The sequence below is a fragment of the Chiloscyllium plagiosum genome, unplaced genomic scaffold (assembly GCF_037043375.1).
Source record: "Chiloscyllium plagiosum isolate Xiang-an unplaced genomic scaffold, Cpla_swu_hap1 HiC_scaffold_30, whole genome shotgun sequence".
NCBI classification, from domain to species: Eukaryota; Metazoa; Chordata; class Chondrichthyes; order Orectolobiformes; family Hemiscylliidae; genus Chiloscyllium; species Chiloscyllium plagiosum.
Genome location: NW_028270168.1, coordinates 903,287 through 929,167, shown reverse-complemented (window position 1 = coordinate 929,167; position 25,881 = coordinate 903,287). Strand labels below are relative to the sequence as shown.

The 25,881-nt window shown below is 42.7% G+C and overlaps 2 protein-coding genes across 4 annotated transcripts in view; one reads left to right on the top strand and one right to left on the bottom strand.

Annotated features, from left to right (window-relative positions):
- The window catches only part of nhsl3 (NHS like 3), a 284,193-nt gene extending 268,206 nt beyond the window's left edge, over positions 1-15,987 (bottom strand). Inside the window, exon 1 of the mRNA XM_043719658.2 lies at positions 15,696-15,987. Within this exon, the coding sequence (XP_043575593.2) occupies positions 15,696-15,972 (277 nt within the window). The 5' untranslated portion in view covers positions 15,973-15,987. The remainder of the gene's footprint in view (positions 1-15,695) is intronic.
- A 6,182-nt stretch (positions 15,988-22,169) lies between these two features.
- The window catches only part of sync (syncoilin, intermediate filament protein), a 72,515-nt gene continuing 68,803 nt past the window's right edge, over positions 22,170-25,881 (top strand). For all 3 annotated transcript variants that reach the window (XR_006315942.2, XM_043719669.2, XM_043719670.2), the window contains exon 1: positions 22,170-22,236. Coding sequence is in view for 2 of the 3 variants with exons in the window: in XM_043719669.2 (XP_043575604.1) it covers positions 22,210-22,236 (27 nt within the window). In the remaining variant the exon portion in view is untranslated. The remainder of the gene's footprint in view (positions 22,237-25,881) is intronic.

The following is a 25,881-nucleotide window of genomic DNA, read 5'->3' as shown; positions in this document are numbered from 1 at the left end:
CTGAGCCACCATGCTGCCCAAAGTAGTCCCCTTCCAATTTAGGTGCAATGCGTCCTCCTTGCACAGGTCACTTCTATCCCAAAAGAGATTCCAATGATCCAAAAATGTGAATCCTTCTCCCATACATCAGCTCCTCAGACATGCATTCATCTGCTCTATCCTCCTCTCACTAGCTTGTAGCACTGGGAGTAATCCAGATATTACTATTCTTGAGGACCTCCTTTTTAAACTACTGCCCAACTCTCTTAATCTCCCTTCAGAATCTCAACCTTTCCCCTTCCTATATCGTTGGTTCCAATGTGGACAATGACCTCTTGCTGGCCCCTCTCCCCCGTGAGAACATTCTGCACCCTCTCTAAGACATCCTTGATCCTGGCACCAAGGAAGCAACACATCGTTCTGATTTTTCGCTGCTGGCCACAGAAACGTCTGTCTGTACCTCAGACTAGAGACTCCCCTGACATAATTGATCTCTTGGAACCCAAAGTACTCCTCATTGCATTAGAGCCAGTCTCAATACCAGAAACTTGGCTGTTCGTGCTACGTTCCCCTGAGAATTCATCACTCCTACATTTTCCAAAACAGCATACCTGTTTGAAATGGGGATAGCCACAGAAGATTCCTGTACTAACTGCCTACCTCTCTTACCTTTCCTGGAGTTAACCCATCTATGTGACTGTACATGGTACAGAGAACACCGAACGGAGAATTCACTACAAGGGTATACAGGAAAGCCACACACACAGACCAAGTCCTAAACTATGAAAGTAACCACCCCAACACACACAAACGAAGCTGCATCAGGACACTATTCAAAAGGGCCACAACACACTGCAGTACACAGGACTGCAAAAAGAAGAAGAGGAACACCTATACAAGGTATTCGCCAAAAACGGATACCCGCGCAACTTCATCAACAGATGCCTAAGAGAAAGACCACGGAACGAGGACATACCACAACCAAAAGGACTAGCCACACTACCATACATCAGGAGCATCTCAGAACTGACAGCCAGACTACTGCGACCCCTAGGATTCATAACGGCACACAAACCAACAGCCACGCTCAGACAACAACTCACCAGAACGAAGGACCCGATACCCAACATGAGCAAGACGAATGTAGTGTACAAAATACCATGCAAGGACTGCACTAAACACTATATAGGACAAACAGGAAGACAGCTAACTATCCGCATACATGAACATCAACGAGCCACGAAACGACACGACCAGCTATCCTTAGTAGCCACACACGCAGACAACAAGCAACATGAATTCGACTGGGACAACACTACTATCATAGGGCAAGCCAGACAGAGAACAGCCAGGGAATTCCTAGAGGCATGGCATTCATCCACAAACTCCATCAACAAACACATCGACCTGGACCCAATATACCAACTACTACAGCGGACAGCTGAAACTGACAACCGGAAGCGGCAGGGACAGACCACTATAAACACCGGAGGAAACATCAAAGAAGCGCTTCGCAGGAGGCTCCCAAGCACTGATGATGTCGCCTAGCCAGGGGACGAAACGTTTGCAACAAAAACTTCCAGTTCGGCGAACAGAACCACAACAACAAGCACCCGAGCTACAAATCTTCACACAAACTTTGAGCATATCACTCTACTAAGGGCCAATTTTGCTTCTTTCAATTTACAGAAAATAGCACTATTTTATTCTTCTACAAAACACTGCCCCAGGTTAAATTAATATGTATGGCTTATATATTAAGTTTAATCAAGAGACATAACTCAATAAAACATATAATCAAGAAAGAACCCACTCTACTCACTACTGCAGGCTTACTGTAAGTCCACGCTTAAAATATCCACTTATCTGTTTCTGTGCTGTGACCTCTCCCAAACAAGTTCCTCCAAGATTAGTTGTGAATTTCACTGTTGTTCATTTTCCCAGACACACTCCAATGTCCAGCGATACATGAATTCAAACAACAAAGGCAGTAACTGCGCAGTAACTGCTGTGTCAGTTAGCAATGTGGGTTTCTCGCTCTCTATCTTGCACAAACCTCACCATGTTCTGCCTTTGTCTGTTCCTCTCCCTTTTAAAATTGCTGTTGTTGTGACTTTTTTTCTCCAAAGTTCCAAAACAATGCAACAGTATATAAAACAGTAATTGCTGCTCCTGGAATTCGAGGAAATCACCTCCAACATCTAAAATACCTCAAAAAAAAAAGCTCTAACAGCCAGAAATTTTTCCCGTCCTCCATCTTGGATTACCCAGAATAATTATTCTCTGTTATACCTTAAGAAATAAAATTGTTAATTTTTGCTTTAAATAGCTCTTGGCCTCTCGAATTTTCACAGATTACTGCAAGGGATAAATCTTTTCTGTGTTGCTGGTTTAAATTAAGCAGGAAGGTTGACCCTGTGTCATAACAATGCACACCACATCAACCGCTTTACCCTCATCCACCTGTTTGGTCACCTTCTCAAAGTACTCAATAAGGTTTGTGAGGCACAATCTAGCCTTCACAAAACTGTGCTGACTATCCCTAATCAACTTATTCCTCTCTAGATGATGATAAATCCTATCCCTTATAACCTTTTTCAACACTTCACACACAACCCAAGTAAGGCGCACTTAATTACAAGGGTTATGTCTATTCCCCTTCTTGAACAAGGGGACAACATTTGCTATCCTCCAGTCTTGTGGTACTATTCCTGTACACAATGATGGCATAAAAATCAAAGCCAAAGGCTTGGCAATCTCCTCCCTGGCTTCCTAGAGAATCCTGGGATAAATCCCATCTGACCGAGGGGATTTATCTATTTTCACACTTTCCATAATTTCTCATGCCTTCTCCTTGTGAACCTGGATCCAATCTAGTCTTGTAGCCTGTTTCTCAGTATTGTCCTTGACAACATTGTCTTTTTCCAGTGTGAATACTGAAGAAAAATATTTATTTAGCGCTCCCCATCTCCCCTGACTCCTCCCCATTATGCTCCTTGATTGGCCCTAATCTTACTCTAGCCAAGTCTAATAATAGGTGTCACCTCAGCTCTGACCATGCATAGAGAGAGAGAGAGAGAGAGAGAGAGAGAGAGAGAGAGAGAGAGTGAAAGAGAGTGAGTGTGAGAGAGAAAGAGAGAGCGAGAGAGAGACTTCGCCAAGGCCCTGTATAACTGCAGCAAGACATCCTTATTCCTTTACTCCAATCCTCTCGCTATGAAAGCCAGCGTGCCATTAGCTTTCCTCCCTGCCTGCTGCACCTGCATGCCAACCTTCAGTGACTGTTCCACCATGACACCCAGATCGCGTTGGACCTCACTTTTTCCTAAACTTCCACCATTCAGATAATAATCTGCCTTCCCTGTTTTTTGCAGCCAAAAGTGGATAACTTCACATTTATCCACATTATATTTGCAAATTTTTTTCACATTCAGCCAGTCTGTTACTCTGCAACCTCTTAGCATCCTGCTCACAACACACATGGTCGCCCAGGTTAGTCATCTACAAATTTGGAGATATTGCATTCAATTCCTTTGTCCAAATCGTTAATGTATATTATGAACAGCTGGAGCCCAGCACTGAACCCTATGGTACCCGACTCTTCACTTCCTGCCAATCTGAAAAGGACCTTTTTATTTCAACTCTCTGCTTCCTGGTCTGCCAACCTGTTCTCTATCTATGATAATACATAATCTCCAATACCATGAGCTTTAATTTCCCTTACTAATGCCTTGTGTGGAACCTTGTCAAAAGCCTTTGGAAAGTCCAGATACACAATGATGGTGGCATGGTGGCTCAGTGGTTAGCACTGCTGCCTCACAGTGCCAGGGTCCCAGGATCCATTTCAGCCTCAGGCAACTGTCTGTGTGGAGTTTGCACATTCTCACCGTATCTGCGTGGGTTTCCTCCCACAGTCCAACGATGTGTAGGTTAGGTGAACTGGCCAGGCTAAATTTCCCAAAGTGTTCAGGGATGTGTAGATTAGGTGAATTAGTCAGGGGTAAATGTAAAAATAATATGTAGGGGAGTGGGTCTGGATGGGATACTCTTCAGAGGGTCGGTGTGGACTTTTTCGGCCAAATGGCCTGTTTCCACACTGTAGGGATTCTATGATAATTCTATGACAACATCTACTGCTTCACTCTTGTCCATTTTACTGGTCACATCGAATCCATAAAATCCATAGAGTCTCTAAAGTGTGGAAACAGGCCATTCAGCCCAACAGATCCACACCGATTCTCCAAAGAGCAAGCCACCCAAAATCATCCCCCTATCCTATTCCTGTAACCTTGCATTTTCCATGGCTAATCCACCTAACCTAGACATCCTGCACACTATGGGCAATTTAGCATGGCCAATCCATCTAACCTGCACATCCTCAAAAAATTCCAGAGAAACATGTACACAATAAACACAATCCGCTGATTCCTTAGAAACAAACCCAAACAAGCAGACACAACGCTACCAAAAACTATAGCCACCTTACTTTACATCAAAGACATATCAGAAATTACTTCCAGACTACTCAGATTCCTTGGCATGTGGTAGCCCATAAACCTACAAACATTTAAACAGCGACTAATGAACCTAAAGAATCCATTAGATACCACCAGTAAAACTAACATCATTTAACTAATTCACTGATGTTACCTAGTCATGGTGACAAAATATATGAAAACAAACCTTCCAGCTCAGAGAACTAACTTACATATTTATCAAAAATAGATATTAATTTAGTTTTTTTTATATTCAGAGGAGCTGTTACACACAACTGAATTTTTTTTCCTATCACCAAATCACCCGCGGTTGTTTCGCCAGGTTTTATCATCATAGCAAACAGCAAGCAGGATCAATTACTTCATAATTGCAATTATGCTTTCTCACAACTGAACTATTCAACAAATTTATTTTTATTAAAACAGTAGATAAATAGCTAAAATATAAAAATACTTTCAGAATTATTCAAAAAAGCAAAACAAAAATTGCTTGACTTCTGTTATTTGCTGCTGTCATAATAATAAACTAGTTCTTTAAACTAATGCAGCAGGGGGATGGGAACCGGAATTGTAGTTCCCGTGTACAGGAGGTTGAGGGTAGTGAGGTCAGGGATAGGTTTACAAAGTTGCGAGAAGGCACCAATAATCAGGATGTTGGTTTGAAATGAGTACTTCAAAGCCAGGAGCATCCGGAGCAAGGTGGGTGAACCTGCAGCATGGGTTGGTACCTGGGATTTTAATATTGTGGCAATTTGAGAGACATGGGTAGAAGAGGGACAGGAATGGCTTATGTGGATTCCTGGATTTAGACTTGTCAGCAAGAACAGAGAAGATGGTAAAAGTTGCGGGGGGTTGGGGGTGGTGGTGACATTGTTATTCAAGGATAGTATTACAGTAGCTGAGATAACGTTTGAGGACTCATCCACTGAGGTAGTTTGGGCTGAGGTTAGGAACACGAAAGGAGAGGTCACCCTGTTGGGAGCTTTCTATCGGCCTCCGAATTGTTCCAGGGATGTGGAGGAAAGGATAGGAAAGATGATTCTTGACAGGAGCAAGAGGAACAGAGTAGTTGTTTTGGGGGACTTTAACTTCCCCAATATTGACTGGGAGTACTATAGTTCAAGTGGTTTAGATGGGTCAGTTTTTGTTCAATACGTGCAGGAGGGTTTTCTGACACAGAACATAGACAGGCCAACACGGGGCGATGTCATATTGGATTTGGTACTGGGGAATGAACCTGGCCAGGTGTTAGATTTGGAGGTAGGAGAGCACTTTGGCGATAGTGATCATAACTCAGTTATGCTTACAATAGCAATGGGCAAGGATAGGTATATACTGCAAGGAAAGAGGTATAACTAGGGGAAAGGCAATTATGATGCAATTAGGCAAGATTTAGGATGCATTGTATGGGGAAGGAAACTGCAGGGGATAGACACACTTGAAATGTGGAGCTTATTCAAGGAACAGCTACTGTGGGTCCTTGATAAGTTTATATGTACCAGGCAGGGATGTAATTGCCGAGAGAGGGAGCCATGGTTTACTGAAGAGGTTGAAGCTCTTGTCAAGAGAAGAAGGCGGCTTATGCTCAGTTTAGGGGGCTTGAGAGTTATGTTAGCCAGAAAAGATCTAAAGAGGGGGTTAAGAAGAGCCAGGAAGGTACTTGAGAAGTTGTTGGCGGATAGGATCAAGGAAAACTGTAAGGCCTTTTATAGGTCTATCAGGAATAAAAGAATAACTAGAGTAAGATAAGGGCCAATTGAAGATAGTCATGGAAAGTTGCATGTGGAATCCGAGGACATAGGGGAAACGTTTTGTCAGTATTCACATTGGAAAGGACAATGTCCGTGAGAATACGGAGATACAGGCTACAGGATTATATGGGATTGTGGTTGACAAAGAGAAGGTTTTAGCAATTTTAGAAGATCTGAAAAATAGATCAGACCCCTGGGCCGGATGGGATTTATCCTCAGATCCTCTGGGAAGTCGGGAAGGAGATTGCAGAGCCTTTGGCTTCGATCTTTATGTCATCATTGTTGACAGGAGTAGTGCCAGAAGACTGGAGGATAGTAAATGTTGTTCCCTTGTTTAAGAAGGGGAGTCGGGATAACCCTGGTAATTATAGGCCAGTGAGCCTTACTTCAGTTGTGGGTAAGGTGTTGGAAAAGACTGTAAAGGTTTTGTGAAGGGTAGGTCGTGCCTCACCAACCTTATTGAGTTCTTTGAGAAGGTGACAAAACAGGTGGGTGAGGGTAAAACAGTTGATATGGTGTATATGAATTTCAGTAAGGTGTTTGCGAAGGTTCCACACAGTAGGCTATTGCACAAAATATGGAGTTTTGGGATTGAAGGTGAATTAGCAGTTTGGATCAGAAATTAGCTAGCTGAAAGAAGACAGAGGGTGGTGGTTGATGGGAATTTTAGGTGCTGGAGGTGATTTTCTCGAATTCCATGAGCAGCAATTACTGTTTTATATGCTGTTGCATTGTTTTGGAAAAAGAAAGTCAAATCAACAGCAGATTAAAAGGGAGAAGAGCAGACAAAGGAAGCACATGGTGAGGACAGTGCAGGAGAGAGAGAGAGAGAGAGAGAGAGAGAGAGAGAGAGAGAGAAAGAAAGAACCTGCACAGTTACCGCCTTTGCTGTTTTTGACTTTATGTGTCGCTGGACATCGGAGTTCATCTGGGAAAATTAACAAACAGTGAAATCTTGGAGGAACTGTTGGGCAAAAGTTCACAGCACAGAATCAGATAAATTAATTGTTGTTTTAAGTCTGTCCAAGAGAAAGGCTGTATTAGTGAGTATAGTGCATTCTTTCTTGATTATATGTTTTTGGAGAGAAGTATCGTGATTAAACTTAAAATATAAGCCATAGCTTTTAATTTAACCTAGTGCAGTGTTTTGTAGAGGAATAAGACGGTGTTATTTTCTGGGTCTGTAGATTGTGAAGGAGCTGGTACAATTGCAACATTTAAGAGGCATTTGGATGGGTATATGAATAGGAAGGGTCTAGAAGGATATGGGCCGGGTGCTGGCAGGTGGGACTAGATTGGGTTGGGATATCTGGTCGGCATGGATGGGTTGGACCGAAGGGTCTGTTTCCATGCTGTACATCTCTATGACACTAAATATTCATCCAGGAGCTGCAAGGATCTGTTTTGTAGCCAAAGCTGTTTGTCATTTTTATAAATGATCTGAATGTGGGCATAGAAGGATGAATTAGTAAATTAAGGTAGGCAGAGTTGTAGATAGTGCCAAAGGATGTTGTGGGTTACAGAAGGCCACAGATAAGATGCAGAGCTGGGCTGAGAAGTGGCAAATTGAGTTTAATGCGAAAACGTGTGAGGTAGTTCACTTCAGAAGAAGTAACAGGAATGCAGAGTACTGGGCTAATGGTAGAATTCTTGGCAGTGTAGATAAACAGAGAGCTCTTGGAGTACAGGTGCATGAATCCCTGGAAGTTGCCACCCAGATTGATAGGTTTGTTAAAAAGGCATATGATGTGTTGGCATTTATTGGTAGGGGAATTGGGTTTTGGAGCCACGAGGTCATGCTTCAGCTGTACAAGACACCGGTAAGGCCGCATGTGGAGTATTGCATGCAGTTCTGGTCACCGCAAGAGAAGAAGGATGTGGAAGCTTTGGAAAGCACAATGGCCCAGTGGTTAGCACTGCTGCCTCATAGTGCCAGTTTCGATTCTAGCCTCGGGCGACTGTCTTTGTGGAGTTTGCATATTCTCCCTGTGTCTGCGAAGGTTTCCTCTGGGTGCTTCCTCTCACAATCCAAAGATGTGCCGATCAGGTGAATTGGCCATGCAGAATTGCCTGTAGTGTTCAGGGATGTGTAGGTTAGGTGCATGAGTCGGAGGAAATGTAGGGTAATAGATCTGGGTGGGATACTCTTCGAAGGGACAGTGTGGACTTGTTAGGCCAAAGGACCTGTTTCCATACTGTAGGCATTCTAATTCTAATTCTGAAAGGGCTCAGAGGAGATTTACTAGGGTGTTGCCTGGTATGGAAGGAAGGTCTTACGAGAAAAGGCTGAGGGAACTGAGGCTGTTTTCATTGGAGAGAAGAAGGTTGAGAGGTGACTTAATCAAGACGTATAAGATAATCAGAGGGTTAGATAGGGTGGATAGTGAGAGCCTTTTTCCTTGGATGGTGAAGCTAACATGAGGGGACATAGCTTTAAATTGAGGGGTGATAGATTTCAGAAAGGTATCAGGGGTTGTTTCATTACTCAGAGAGTATTAGGTGTGTGGAATGGCCTGCCTGCAACAGTTGTAGACTCGCTGACATTAGGGGCATTTAAATGGGCATTGGACATACATATGGATAATAATGGAACGGTGTAGGTTAGGTGGATATCAGATAAATTCCACAGGTCAGCACAAGACCGAGGGCCAAAGGGTCTGTACTGCGCTATAACATTCTAAGAACATAGAACATAGAACAATACAGTGCAGAACAGTCCCTTCGGCCCTCGATGTTGCGCCGACCTGGGAACTATTCTCAGCTCATCTCCCTACACTATCCCAAAATCATCCATGTGCTTATCTAAGGATTGTTTAAATCTCCCTAATGTGGCTGAGTTAACTACATTAGAAGGTAGGGTATTCCACGCGTAAAGAACCTGCCTCTGACATCTGTCTTAAATCTATCACCCCTCAATTTGTAGTTATGCCCTCTCGTACAAGCTGACATAATCATCCTAGGAAAAAGACTTTCACTGTCTACCCTATCTAATTCCCTGATCATCTTGTATGTCTCTATCAAATCCCCTCTTAGCCTTCTTCTTTCCAATGAGAACAGACCCAAGTCTCTCTGCCTTTCCTCATAACACCTTCCCTCCAGACCAGGCAACAATCCTGGTAAATCTCCTTTGCACCTTTTCCAATGCTTCCACATCCTTCCTGCAATGGGGCGACCAGAACTGTACACAATATTCCAAGTGTGGCCGCACCAGCATTTTGTATAGTTGCAGCATGATATTGCGGTTCCGGAACTCAATCCCTCTACCAATGAAACCTAACACACACCATATGCTGCCTTAACAGAACTATCCACCTGGGTGGCAACTTTCAGGGATCTATGTACATGGATTCCAAGACCCCTCCGCAAATCCACACTACCAAGAATCTTTCCATTGACCCAGTATTCTGCCTTCCTGTTATTCTTTCCAAAGTGAATCACCTCACATTTATCTGCATTGAACTCCATTTGCCACCTCTCAGCCCAATTCTGCAGTTTATCCAAGTCCACCTGCAACCTGTAACATTCTTTCACACTGTCCACTATTCCACCGACTTTAGAGTCATCTGCAAATTTACTAATCCATCCACCTATGCTTGCGTCTAAGTCATTTATAAAAATGACAAACAGCAGTGGTCCCAAAACAGATCCTTGTGGCACACCACTAGTAACTGGACTCCAGACTGAATGTTTTCCATCAACCACCACTTGCTGCCTTCTTTCAGAAAGCTAAACTGCTAATCTAAACTGCTAAATCACCCTCAATTCCATGCCTCTGCATCTTCTCCATCAGCCTATCATGTGGAACCTTATCAAAGGCTTTACTGAGGTCCCTGTATACCACGTCAACTGCCCTACCCTCATCCACATGCTTGGTCACCTTCTCAAAAAACTCAATGAGGTTTGTGAGGTTCCAAGTTCTATGTTCTATGTTCTTCTTCAATAATTCCCAGCCTTTCCCAAGTGGCTGTAATTCCAGGAACAGGATCAAATAAATAAACATCTCTAGCAAATTAAAAAGTTAAACAAGCAACATCAATCAAGAAAATAAGGATATGTGTAAAGGTGGCACTGATTCGCTGAGCGTCTGCCAGAACACAGGGGTACCCATTCCATACACTCATTCTGGCTTTCAATAATGAGACCACTGTCTTAGATACTTGTATTCATTTATCCAACATGAAATATTCACAATGCTATCTCTTTTCAGGACAGTAATCAGTGCAATAACAAGCCAGAATCAGAGAACAAATGATACAAGGTTTGGATTCAGTATTCTTTGCAACCATCAGTCTGTGAACAGAGCCCTGAACAAACTCAACTGGTGTATTAGTAACTGCAGGGCAATCAGCTCATGTTTTATCCAAAACCACTGCTGCTTGTGCTCTCACTCACACCATATCCTGCTCACCATCACTCAGTGTTCGCCAGCACATTTGAGCTTTACCTCGACATTAAGATTCTCATCCTGGTTTTCAAACCTTTCTATTGTCTACCTTCCTCTCTCTCCAGCCCTGTAGACACTGACACTTTGTTATTCCTCTAATTCTGCCCTCTCTAAAATGCCCAGTTTTAATTACTACACAATTGACAGTCTTCAGCGGACAGAATTTCTGGAATTCGGCCCCTCTAACTCTCTAACTCTGTACCTTGCTCTTCTTCTTTAAGCTGCAGAGCTGGACGGAGTTGGCAAATGGAGTTTAATGCCAAACATTGTTTGGAAGGAGTAACAGGAATACAGAGTACTGAGCTAATAGTAAAATTCTTGGCAGAGAGATCTGTGTCCATGTGCATAGATCCCTGAAAGTTGCCACCCAGGTTGATAGGGTTGTTAGGAAGGTGTACAGTGTGTTAGCTTGTATTCATGATTTGGAGATGCCGGTGTTGGACTTGGATGTACAAAGTTAAAAATCACACATCACCAGGTTATAGTCCAACAGGTTTAATTGGAAGCACTAGCTTTTGGAGCACCGCTCCTTCATCAGGTGATTGTGCAGTACACATTAAGACATTATCTGGGCTGACACCAATAGTTAAAGTTAACCCGAGAATGTAACTTTTAAATAATGTTTTGTGATTTATATATGAAAGAAGTGAAACTAACATGGTCATTCCAAGAGATGAGAGACTTAACAAACAAAGAAGACACAGAATTTATAGCTAAAGTTTACAGTGTGATGTAACTGAAATTATACATTAATAAATGCTTTGATTGTTTGTTTAAATGACAAAATGTTATTTAAAAGTTACATTCTCAAGTTAACTTTAACAATTGGCATCAGCCCAGATAATGTGTTGAAGGTGTTAGCCCCCTGTGTGTTGTTGTCTGTGCCATAATGTTTAGACTGATTCTAATCTAAAAAACAAACTAACAGAATCTTACATGGATACATACAGTTTTTGAACAAAGTACAATGTGACTCTGCAAGTACAAATTCACCCCACAAACATACATGGGTATGCGTGTGTGTGTGTGTGTGTGTGTGTGTGGTGGGGGTGGTGGGGGGGGTTGTGAGTGTCTGTGAGAGAGAGTGTATTTGTGTGTGTGTGTTTGAGTGTAAAGGGGTCTATGTCTGTGAGAGGGTGCATGTGTGTGTGTTTGAGTGTGTGTGTGTGTGTGTGTGTATGTTTGTGTGTGTGTGTGTGAGACAGAGACTTCAGTGGTCCAGGACATTTGAATTCGGACCTTTGTGTGACCATCCTCCAAGGCGGACTTCGGGACAGGCAGCAGCGAAAAGTGGCCGAGCAGAGGCTGATAGCCAAGTTCGGTGACCATCATTGCATTATACACACACACACACACAAACACACAGAGACATTCCTGCACACATATACTGAGACAAACACATATACAGACAAACACACAGACACTCACACACACTCCCACATGCATCCTCTCTCAGACTTAGACCCCTTTACACTCACACACACATGTATACACTCTCTCTCAAAGACACTCACAATCCCCGACCACACCCCACCCACACACATACACACACATATATGTTTGAGGGGTGAATTTGTACTTGCAGAGTCACATTGTACTTTGCTCAAAAACTGTATGAATCCATGTAAGATTCTGTTAATTCATTTTTTAGATTAGAATCAGTCGAAAGATTATGGCACAGACAGCAGCACACAGGGGGCTAACACCTTTAACACATTATCTGGGCTGACACCAATTGTTAAAGTTAACCTGAGAATGTAACTTTTAAATAACGTTTTGTCATTTACATATGAAAGAAGTGAAACTAACATGGTCATTCTAACAGATGAGAGACTTAATAAACAACCAAGGCATTTTTCAATGTATAATTTAAGTTAAATCACATTGTAAACTTTTGCTATAAATTCTGTGTTTTACAATTGTATCCTCCACAACCACCTGATGAAGGAGCAGCGCTCCGAAAGGTATGCTTCCAATTAAACCTGTTGGACTATAACCTGGTGTTGTGTGATTTTTAGCTTTTATTCATAGAGGGGTTGAGATTCAGAGCCGTGAGGTCATGCTGCAGCTGTACAAAACTCTGGTGCGGCCGCATGTGGACTATTGCGTACAGTTCTGGTCACTGCATTGTAGGAAGGATGTGAAAGCATTGGAAAGGGAGCAGAGGAGTTTTATCAAGATGCTGCCTGGTATGGAAGGAAGGTCTTATGAGGAAAGGCTGAGGGACTTGAGGCTGTTTTCATTACACAGAGAAAGTTGAGAGGTGACTTAATAGAGACATAAAAGATGATCAGAGGGTTAGATCGGGTGAACAGGTTAGCTTTTTTCAAGGGCCGAAGGGTCTGTATTGTGCTGTCATGTTCTTTGTCAATTCATTAAATCACAGAATGGTTATAGCACAGAAACAAGCCATTCAATTCATTGTATCTGTACTAGTTCTGTGTGAGAGAGATTTAGTTAGTTTCACTCTCCCACGTTTACCGTGTTACCTTGCAAATGGTTCCTCTTCAGTCTGAAAGCCTCAGTTGAAGGGCTCTTCACTCTCCTCTGTTCCCTCTCAAGGACCAGAATCAGATAAAATAATCCAGCCTGAATTCCCTGTTTTTGTTTTCAATGCCGCCAATTATTTTGGCCAAAATTCCTGATGCTTATCCCACCATCGCCCTGTCTTCCATATATATCCCACCATCACCCTGACTTCCATATATATCCCACCATCGCCCTGACTTCCATATATATCCCACCATCGCCCTGTCTTCCATATATATCCCACCATCGCCCTGTCTTCCATATATATCCCACCATCGCCCTGACTTCTTTTTCTGCTAATGCATCAATATCCTGGTGCAGTCACTATATCATTCTCAATGCCACTCTCATATTTAGTATCATTGGCACATTTTGAGAATTTACATTGTATTCCAAGGTTCAAATAATTTGCATAAAGTAAAAAAGCAGCTGCCCCAGCATTGGCCTTAGCGAAAAACCACCATCTCCTACCCTTCTGACCAAAAAACATCAATTTCCCATGATTCTCTGCTTTCTGTCATTTAATCAACATAGATTCATATAATTTTTACAGTGCAGAAAGAGGCCATTCAGCCTATCAAATCTATTCCAACCCTCTGAAGATCATCCCACCCAAACCTAGTCCCCACCCCTCATCTGAATCTGGTAACCCTCCTATTAACCCTGGCTAATCCACGTAACCTGGAATTTCCAGACGCCTGGGAAAAACCCACACAGACACAGGGAGAATGTGTGAACATAGATCCACATAGATAGTCATGAGCTGGAATTGAACCTGGGTACCTGGTACTGTGAGGCAGCAGTGCTAACCACTGAGCCACCGTGCCAATATCATGAGGTTTTAACAACACAAAAGACTCTTTGGTCCATCACATTTTCACTGGTCATTAAACATCCGTATACTCTAATCCCATTTTCAGCATTTGACCCCTAGCCACATTTGAAACATTCATCCACATGGTTCATAAATGTTTGAGAGGTCTGGCCTCTACCCACCTTCAGGCAGTGAGGTCCTGATGTCCACCAGCCTCTGGCTGAGAAATATTTTCTTCAAATCCCCTCAACCTCCAGCTCCTGACTTTAAAACTATTTATTCTTTCTGTACACCACATAACTTTGTACACCTCAATCAGGTTTCCCCCACCTCAGCCTTCTGTGCTGTAAGGACCTGTTTTAAAAAATTCTCAAGGTCAGGTTCGTAGGAGAGTAGTCTGACACAGAACAAACGACCAAGAGGCGAGTCTGCTAGAATATGAGCATTTTATTCCCCGCAGCGTTGCCACAACCAGGTCTCATACTTACAACGGGTCTGGCTTATACTCACTCTACGTGTTACCGGAACTGGGAGCCGTCAGTTCTCGTAGAGCGGTTGCCAACAACCCACGCTCGGCGGTTAAACGCAACCCCGGAGCAGACTCACCGAACTGGAGACTTTTCCAGCTGATATACTCTTTTCCAGATATAAACATTCATGTGAACAGCAGAGCAAGGCTAAAAAACACATTCCATTCTGGTTACATACAGATAAGAAGATTCACACGGGGAGGTGTGTAATAAGATTCACACGGGACTAAGCAACACCTCCATTCCGGTTAGATTCACACATGTATTGGGACATAATTTTTAACCGTTTCACCACAGGACCCCAGGCTGTTTTCATCGCTGAATTGCTCCAGCCCAAGCAACACCCTGGAGAATCTCCTCTATATCCAGTCTAGTTCAATCACCTCCTTCCTGTAGTGTGGAGACCAGAACTGCACATAGTACTCCAGCTGTGGCCTAACATTACATATAGGTCCATCGCAACCTCCTTGAAGATATAGTCAGTGCATATATTAAAAAGCCAAGTTATGCCTTATGCTTTTTAAACCACTTTATATAACCATCCCACTGCCTTCAAGGATCTCTGTGGACATGCACAGCAAGGCTTCTGACCCTCTGTACTTCCCTGAAGCCCATTTAAGTAGCCTATATTGTCCAGGAGTCTAAGGTTTTGCCACACCAGCAATGTTTATGTCATCAGCGAAGGTACAGAATATTCCGGCTACATTCATGTGTAGATCATTAATCTTCTCAACAGCAAGGAATCCTGACACAATCACAAAAACACCCTTTGACCACCATCATTCGCCTGCTGCCATGAAGCCAGCTTTGGGTCTAATTTTCTCAGTTGTCTTGGGCTGCTCTCGCTCTCTGAGGAGGGGCTCTTGCTGGTGTATGGAGCTGCCTGAAAATTACCGGATTCTGGATCAGTGGTGCTGGAAGAGCACAGCAATTCAGGCAGCATCCGACGAGCAAAGATTTTGCCTGTCCTCGGATGCTGCCTGAACTGCTGTGCTCTTCCAGCACCACTGATCCAGAATCTGGTTTCCAGCATCTGCAGTCATTGTTTTTACCTTGAAAATTACCGGAGGCTGGCGGCCCCTGGGCTCTCTGCGCCCGGCTGTGGGGGGCAGGGACAGAGGGGGGGGGGGGGGGATGATCCGAGCACCTTACCTGGCTCCGTGCAGACGGCGCTGGGCAGCGGGCGGACAGCCACGGGCCGGCGGCAGCTCCCGGGGAATTTTTTCCGCAATATTTGAACTTTCCTCTGGAGGGAAGCGGCGCGGTTCTCCGCCTCCTGGAAGATGCTGGTGGCGAATTGGATCAAATCGGCCAATTCCGAGAGGAAGGAGGCGGCGGGCTGCAGCGGGCGGCGGCGGTGGCTGTGGCGGAAGGTCGGGGCCAGTTCCCGGCTCCATCTCGCTCGGACACACCGCCTCCGGATCCCCATCGCCACAGCTGCCCGCTTCCCTGCTCCTGTCCTCGGGAAAGGTTCCTCCTGGGAATACATTCCCGAGGGGAAACCTGTGCCAGCGGGAATCAGGGAATATTCCGCCCCATTCACTCCAACACATCGCTCAGCGAAATGGGGAACGCACAGAGGAATTTCCCGCTTCCATTTGCGAATGCACGATGTTACAAAATATCTCGCCAAACAAATCCATTTCCATTTGTCCAATTCCAAAGTTAGCTCAGTTTCGGAGCTCTGCATTCTTCCCATGTCTTATACGTTGCAAAATAATAAGGTATTTAACGAAACAAAAATATTTAAGAAACTTCGTAAAATTTCCTGCATTATATAGACTTTTTAAATTCTCTTGCGGGATGTGGACATCGCTGGCTGTGCCCAGCATATATTACCCGTCCCTAATTGCCCCTTGAGAAGGTGGGGCTGAGCGACTTTCTTGTGGATTGACCCTCAATGCCAATCAGGCGAGAATTTCGGCATTGTGACCCAGCCACTGTGACTATATCACAGTGATATATTTCCAAATCAGGACGGAGAGTGGCTTGGAGGGGAACTTGCAGGGGGTGGTGTTCCTAAGTGTTATGTGGATTTAGCGATTATGGAGGATCTCCCTGCCCCACAATATTTGGTAAAGGTTAAATAATGTTAAGTATTTTTACAACTTCAAATTCCATTATTAGATGTGGCCTTCCAAGTTGAGCATCGACCATTGGGATGGGAGGTGCGAGGGTAATGTGTTTGCTGAATTATTGAGATACTTGAGAGTATTTTTCTCATAGGACAAAGAGAAAGGAAATCAATCCTGTAGAAAACAGAACTTGGGGATGCTGAGTGTGAAGTGATTTAAATGTCCATAGAATCTTTGAAATAAAAGGACTTGGGGATAAAAAAAAATCGAGCCCTGCTTTCAATGACAGGCCAAGTGATGGTGTTGGTGGAAAATCCCCAATCTGTTCTTTCAGTTTCTGTGGGAGCCTGGTCTGCATGTGTTGTGGTTTGTTTTGACTGTTTGTGTCTATTGTGAATGCTTGACTGAGTTTCAAAAGTAGCGGAAGGTCTTAGCTTTGCAGGTGGTTGTATACACAGTTTGATTCACAGTTTTCAGAATTTGTAAAGAACTATCCATTTGTGATATGGCTTCTGAATGGATGTTTATTTTCAGAATTCAATGTCCACTTGAGGGAATTTAGCCTTTTTTCAAGGGGTCTGTAGATTCCCTTGCAGTATAAAGATTGCATATTTGAGAGATAGCTATGTTAGATTGTCAGAACACTTTTATCAAGTACATTTCAACCAAATACTACTGCTGTTACGCGGCTCCAAAGGTTTGCCCATGTTGGATACTGATTGAATAACTATCGAGGATACATGGGAGATATGGAATATACAAAGGAAATGCAGATCAGAGGTTCCCATCTAGTCGGCTCCCCAACACAATTCCACCTGCACAATAAATGCAACTGCCATCTTAGCAGCAATGAGTAGCCAATCAGGAAATGATAGAATAGATATGGCAAACATACTCCAGGTAGTTGTGCCCTTGCCAAGAGAAACTCAGTTTATCCCCTTCTCCATCTTTTCCATGTCAACAGAATTGGGACAAAAATGGTGACTACAGGGACTTCCAAAACTAATGAAAAGCTATGAACAATTGTGAAGGAAACTAGCAACATTGCAACAAGCAGGATTGAAAGCGAAGTTTAAAAAAAAGTTGTGGTCCCTCTACAGACTCTCCCCTCCATCTCTCTGTAAAGTTGACTATCTGTGCAATCCTCTAAGATATTTGCAGTCCTCCAGTTCCAATCTTTTAGGTTAGGGATGGGATTTTTTTTTCTCTCAGAGGTTGAGAGACTTTAGAACTCTCTGCCTCAGAAACAATACTCTCTCTAATTTTTTTCTTTGTTTGGGCTGACTTCCAAAACTGAAATCTTCACATTGGAAGGCCATCACACCAACCATCTCAGAGACACTTGGCTTAGCGGAACATTGCTCAGAGGTTGAATATTTCTAAGGCAGTGATGGATAAGTTGTTGTTAGGCAGAGATATTGAGGGTTACTAGGGGTAGATGGGAATGTGAAATTTGAAACATAAATAGATCAGCCAGGATCTTATTGATTAGGGGAGCAGGTTTGAGGACCCAAATGGCTACTTCTGTACCTAATTCATATGTTCATTTATGCCTTCTTATGTATCCTCTCTTCCTTTGCCTCACCATTACCAGCCATGCAATCAGCTGTGTAAACACTACAATTCCTTCCACAATCTCTTCACCTCCCTCTCCTCTTTGAAATTATTATTTAAAATATACATTTGACGTTTCAACACAGGTCCTAAATTTCCTTAAAATAAAAGCAAAATCAGCAGATGTTGTAATTCTGAAATAAAAACAGAAGGTTCTGGGAAACCTCCTCTGGTCTGGTAGAATCTGTGGAGAAAGAAATATGGATAACGTCACAAGTCCAATATGTCTCTTTGCATCTTAACCTTACCCATAATATTCCTTCCATGGTTTAGTGAAGCACTTTGACACTGTATAAAAGAAAGTTGTAGTTGATGGTTAGGTATTGCAAAATTACATTCTTCAGGCTGAAGATATGAATGAGAAAGTAAAGTGAAAGGAATATGGAAATGTTTAAAGCTGTACAAAATATGGAATGAGTTTAGATGGTGTATCAGCATTTCATTTCAATTGCTGAGTTTTTGACCTTTTTTTAAGAAAGGAATTGAATGACACAGAGGGTTTGATTGGTACAGAATCTTTCAATGTCAAAGGTCAGGATTCAAGATCGCCTGGAAAATAATGAAATGTAATCAAAAATAACTTTGTCTAACTTTAACCAACTTCCAACAAGGATGTGCCCCCAGCACAATATTTGACAGATTTTGTACTAACTTAGCTCACTCTTTCACCCACTCAGGTCTCAATAAGAGCTAATGTCAAAGACTTAAGAATTCACAGTGATCAAATGAGAAATGCTTAAAGGTGGGAGGAGCAAGAGAATGGTTCTGACAAAGGGTCCCCGGATCCAATCTCTGATTTCTCTCCACAGATGTGGCCAGACCTGCTGAGCTTTTCCAGCAATTTCTGCTTTTGTTTCTGATTTCCAGCATCTGCAGTTCTTCAGTTTTCTTTTCCATTACTCAGCAATTGGTTGGCCAGATTAGCCTCTTCTTACTTAATGTTAATTTTCTACTTTCCAGCAATGATATTGTCATATTAATGGGCACAAAAATAAAAATGAAATATCATAATTAAATGTAAAACAAAAAATTATATCCAGCACCAAGGTAGAGGGTTGTAGTTGTTGGAGGCCAATTATCTCTGCCTCAGGACTTCCTCAGGACAGTGCACTAAACCCAATCATCAATAGCTGTGACATGAGAACATTGGAATTGGGGATTTTCATTAATGTTTGCAGTATTCAGTTCCATTTTGAACTTCTGAAACAGTGTGATCAGCTGATAAGTGGCAAGTAACATTGGCACCACACAAATACAGGCAATGACCATATCCGACAAGACAAACCTAACCACCTCTCTTTGGCATTCAATAACCTCAGCATCACTGAAACCTCACTATCAACATCCTGGGAGTTGCCATTACCAGTAACTGAACTAGACCACCATATAAATGCAGTGGCCACAATGGCAGGTCAGAAATTGAGTATTTCATGGTGATGGCTTCTGATGTCTGACCACCATCTACGGGACACAATCCAGGAGTGTGATGGAATATTTTGCATTTGTCTGGACGTGTGCAGCTCCAACAACACTCATCTAGGAGAAAGTGACCCTCATGATTGGCACCACATGCACCAACTCCCTCTGCTACAAGTTTACAGTGGCAACAGAATAGACCAACTACATGGTGCACTGCAATAACCTTCTCCCTTATATTCCCTCAGAGCCCCTGCAGATCCCCCTTGGACCTTTCTGCATGATCAACAGATGAACTCCAAGGACTGGATTCATCCCAAATCTCTGACTGACTCCGACAAGCAGCTCCAAGACCTGATGGACCAGACCCCTGCTGGTGAGTTGGCAGCTCCCTGGCTGACAATATGCTATTTACCCTGCCTGCAGCTGACCGTACAGCAGTGACCACTGCCCACTCCCCCGGACTGTGACACATCTGCTGACCGTACAGCAGTGACCACTGCCCACATCCCCAGACGGTGACACATCCGCTGACCGTAAAGCAGTGACCACTGCCCACTCCCCCGGATGGTGACACATCCGCTGATTGTAAAGCAGTGACCACTGCCCACTCCACTAGACTGTGATACATACACTGACCGTACAGCAGTAACCACTGCCCACTCCCCCGGACTGTGACAGAATCGCTGACCGTACAGCAGTGACCAATGCCCACTCCCCGGACTGTGACACAATCGCTGACCGTACAGCAGTGACCACTGCCCACTCCCCCGGACTGTGACACATCCACTGACCATACAGCAGTGACCACTGCCCACTCCCCCGGACTGTGACACAATCGCTGACCGTACAGCAGTGACCACTGCCCCCTCCCCCAGTCTGTGACACAATCGCTGACCGTACAGCAGTGACCAATGCCCACTCCCCGGACTGTGACACATCCACTGAGCGTACAGCAGTGACCACTGCCCACTCCCCCGCACAGTGACACATCCACTGACCATAGAGCAGTGACCACTGTCCACTCCCTGGACTGTGACACAATCGCTGACCGTACAGCAGTGACCACTGCCCACTCCCCCAGACTGTGACACAATCGCTGACCGTACAGCAGTGACCACTGCCCACTCCCCGGACTGTGACACATCCACTGACCATAGAGCAGTGATCACTGCCCACTCCCCCGGTCTGTAACACATCCGCTGATCGTACAGCAGTGACCACTGCCCACACCCCTGGACTGTGACACATCCACTGACCGTACAGCAGTAACCACTGCCCACTCCCTCAGACTGTGACACATCCACTGACCATTCAGAGTGACCACTGCCCACTCCCCGGACTGTGACACATCCGCTGACCGTACAGCAGTGACCACTGCCCCCTCCCCCAGACTGTGACATATCCGCTGACTCTGAGCTGATTGACAGTGGCCAAGTCCCTGGATTGTATGTGGACTCTTCCAGTGACGAACACTACTGGGACTCACTGACTGACAGCAGTACCTCCTGTTGGGGATCAGGTGTAGCCACCACCCCCTTTCAGACATGGCCGATTGGTTGAATAAGCGGGCAGTGTGTTTGCTGCACAGGCAGGTGTTAGATTGATGTGTCAATGAATGGAACTGTCGTCTCCACCGCACTCACCAGGCAGATCCACAATGACCAGCTGTCTCTGTGTCTGCCTGTCTCTCTGGCTGTCTATATGCTAAGCAGTATTTCAATCCAGTAGCACAGAGCGTCTTCAGACTCTGCCTGAAGCATCAAGACACTAGCAGGCATCACCCTGTGTGACTGGGCCACAACAAGGCAGGGCACTGTGAACATCCAGATAGACACTAAATGAATGAGCACAATGATAGGGTGTAGGCCTGGGAGCAGCCTGGTCCAGTCTAGGAGCTGGGTATCTGTCTATATGTGCAAAGTGTTTGTATTGCAGCCTTTCAGTGTTAGTTGTTGGTGAACGCTACAATGCAAGTCTGCCCTTCCTGAGTGATCTAGAAGTGATCAGAAAGGTGTAATGATGGTCATCAGGGTTGGATGGCAATGTCTGTGATCAGGGTGCATGCAACTGGTGCTCATGGATTGTGTGCTGAGATGCAGTTTGATCTTCTACAGCATGGAGTTCATTCAGACCAAGTGGGAATTCACATGGTGTGCACTCCATATCGTGTTTTCTCAACATCCAGCTTGTTTGGAGCATTTGGTCAGACAGGAATCCATGTCCCACGAATTTATTAAAGAAGCTAAAAATATTTGTGTGCCATTTCTTTTAAATGTGTCCATAAATTGACTGGTGAAAATAATTAATTCTCAAAAAGATATGTCCTAATTAAACACAAAAGTTCTGTTGATAATAATTTATTTGTTCAATTAGATATTCCATGTGAAACTAATGCACTCAAGTAATTTTGAGTTATGATCCAAACGAAATACCATAGATATGAAGTATCAGTTAGCAGCTGATGAAGTAAGTTAATCTGTCTCTGAGGTCAACTTCATTCCCTGCTGGCTATTCTTAACAACAGTCGATACTTTATTTTAGCATTGGCTAAATCTTACATGGAAGCTGTGTGGGGCTCACACAAGGTACAGTAAGGTCTTTACTTTATCCTGCTGTATATATTCTAAATAGTATTCTAATAAGTTTTAATAGAGAGTTTAAATTTGTTCTTTTCAATATCTGCAGGTAATTACTTGTCAATTTTAATGAAAGGTTAAGCATGACTGAGAACTGTCAAAACCAGAGCACACCAGCTAAAGTTTGAAGAACCATCTCTTTCTTTATTTTGTCTGTTTGTGTAACCACAGCACAATTTCAGTCTCAGCAGATTCCTTGAACTGCAACATTTGGAGATTTAGACGAGTTAGACATCAGAATAAATCTACAATTGGATTTCATATATTTTTCCATACATTTTATTGCATCTGTCATGTTTAATTTACTGCATTAAAAATTCGGCTAGATATGTAAGACACGTGAATTCATATTCAGTGATAAAGTAATTTGTGGTGGTCAGTGAAAATGTTACTTTAATTTTGATTCTTTTTATTTTAATCTAAATAGTTTAAGAATTTCAAATGCATTTAAATAAATACATTGTTCAAATTTGTTGAGTACTTTAGAACAAAGGAGACATTTAAAACATGTTGAATCATTAGTTTTTAGTAATTCTGACATGGAATTGACTTGAATTGAATGAAAGAATGAATTCACAGTGCAAGAAACTGTGCAATATGAATAGCATGGAGAAATGGACTCTAGCTGTCAAAGTTCTTGCGGTTCAGTACATAGTGTTCACCTGCCTCTTAGTCAGAGCTTCAGGATTTGAGTACCATGCAAGATGTGTTCACCATAGAAGGAAATGTTCATGATTCTGTTTGACAGGTTAATAATAAGCCTGTTAATCCTTCAAAAACAAATCCCCAAAGGGGAAATGGACGATGTGAAAGAAACAAATGTAGACACTTACTGAAACACTGCATTCTGATCATATAAAATAAGTGCTGGAATTTGCTTAATAGCCTTTAAACTGATTTTTAATACTGAAATAACTAATCCAAATACATATGACTTTAAGATAAAAGATGGTGAGGCAATAATATTTTGTTCCCTTAAGCTAAACCTATGATGGTTTAGAGCTGAGCGTGCATTGAGACAATATAAAACATTGAGATTACAGTTATAAACAGTCTTATATTACTGATTTTGACTTGGGGGGCAAATGTACTATTTCCAAATCTGTGAATGATACGAAATTAAGTGAGAATGTGTGAGGAAGATAGAAAGTGGCTTCAGGAAAGTTTGATTCGGCTGAGGAAATGGAAAGGAACATGACAGACAAAATGTAATATGAAACAATGTGAGGTTCTTCACTGGGTAAGAGAAACCAATGTGCAGAGCATTTCTTAAAAAGTAAGAGGTTACAAAGTGTTGGTATTACAAAGGGACCTCGGTGTCCATGTCGATAAGTCTCCGAAGGCTAACATGCAGGTGCAGCAAGCTATTAGGAAGGATAATGGCATTTTAATCTTCATTGCAAGAGGACTTGAGTACAGGAGTAATAAAATTTTGCTTCAATTGTAGAGAAGCTTGATTAGATTACACCTGGAGTACTCACTGCAGTTTTGATTTTCTTGTCTCAGGAAAAATATTATCGCCAAAGAGAGAGTACATCAAAGGTTCACCAGACCTGTTTATGGATGGTAGGTCTGTCCTATGAAGAGAGATTGGGCTAATGGGCCTGTATTCTCATGAATTTTGAAAGATCAGAGATTATCTCATTGAGACTTACAAAATACTTAAAAGGGATAGACAGGATCAACACAACTAAGATATTTCCCCTGGTTGGAGCGTCTAAGATCAGGAGGCACAATTTAAAAATGGTAGAGATACCACTTAGGTCCAAGATGAGGAGAAATTATTTTTCTCAAAGGCTTGTGAACCTTTGGAATTTTTTACCACAGAAAACTGTGGCAGCTCTGTCTTTGAGCATGTTTAAGGTTGAGATTGATAGATTTCAGCAGTGTACAGGGTGATGAGGATGAGGCATGTAATAGGCAGTAAAGTCTTCGACCAGCTGTGCTCATATATTGAATGAGGAAAGACTCGATGGGCTGAAAGACCTCCTCCCATGTCCCTATAGCTCCCAAATGGCAAGATGCAGACCTTAATCAGAATATCTGAGGGAAAAACAGAAGGGCAGGATTTTTAAAATTGTAAAACATTGAAAAAAGATCAAGACGTATGACAAATCGCTGATAAGGTTGAAAAGAATAGATGGTTAATAAAGTAAATCAATTACTAGTGAAAATATAATCAAAGTTTTAACAGCTGTAGCTTAAAGGAGGAAGTGTAACAGGAAAGGATTTGGAAGATTTTGATAATGGGAGCTAAAATCAAGCTGCTTTCACACCCTGTCATACGGCAACCTTGATAAAAAAAGCTTTCACCAATGAATGAACAAAGAAATGAATAACATCAATGAAAATAAAATTAATAAAACCTGATTCAATTATGACCTCCTTTACCCTTGTATCTAGTCTGTTTACCTCTGCACTAATACCTGCTAATATTGGAATTTAGGTAGCACTTGAACCCCAGGTTGATATAATGTGATTCTGTTGTTATTTATTACGCTATTTCCCTGCAATACACTTATATTGTGACAGAAATTGAGTCATTTGACAAGGTAACAAAGGCAGTGGATGAGGGTAGTGCTGTAAATGTTATATATTTGGATTTTCAGAAAGCAATTGCTATAGTGCCACATTGTAAGGTTGGTTAGCAAATTGGAAATGTTTAGGATAGCTGGCTCTTTGATAGCATAGATTAAAAGTTGTCTGAAAGAAAGGAAACAGAGGATAGGACATTTCTGAGATCAATCCTGGGACCCTTGCTTTTTCTGTTTTATATAAATGATTTGGAGATGGCTGTTGAAGACAACATTTCTAAATTTATAGATGATACTAAGCTAGTGAGAATAATGAATTGTGAGGATGACTGTACAGCTTCAGACAGACATTGACAAGTTGGTCAAATGGGCAGACCCCTGGCAGAAGAATTTCAGTGCAGAGAAATATGAAGTAATGCATTTTGGTAGAACAAACATGGAAAGACAATACAGGCCCAATGGTACAACTCTAAGGGGAGTACAGGAGCAGAGGGACCTCAGGGTTCAAGTGCATAATTCTCTGAAGTTGGCCAGGCAAGTTGAAACAGTTGTTCAGACGGCCTATAGGATCCTTGGGTTTATAAATAGAAGCATTGAGTACAAAAGCAAAAAAGTGATGAAAGATTTCTGCAAATCATCGGTCAGACCACATTTGCATCATTGTGTTCAGTTCTGGGCTCCTTATTTAAGGAAGGATGTTAAAGTCCCAGTGAGAGTTTAAAGGAGATTTACTAGAATGATGCCAATAATGAGAGATTTTCGATGTAAGAAAAGACTAGAGAAATTGGGCTTATTCTCTTTGAAGCAGAGAAGACTAAGATGAAACTTTATTGAGGTGTTCAAAGCTATGAAAAATTTTAACAGGATAAAGAAGGATACACTGTCTTTACTAGTTGGTATGTCAATAACTAGGAGTCACCATTTCAAGTAAGCAAAAGAGCTAGAAGTGAGATGAGGAGAAGCTTCTTTACTCAGAGAGTTGCTAGAATTTGGAATGTACTGCCTTGGAGAGTTAGAATTAGAATCCCTACAGTGTGGAAACAGGCCCTAAAGCCCAACA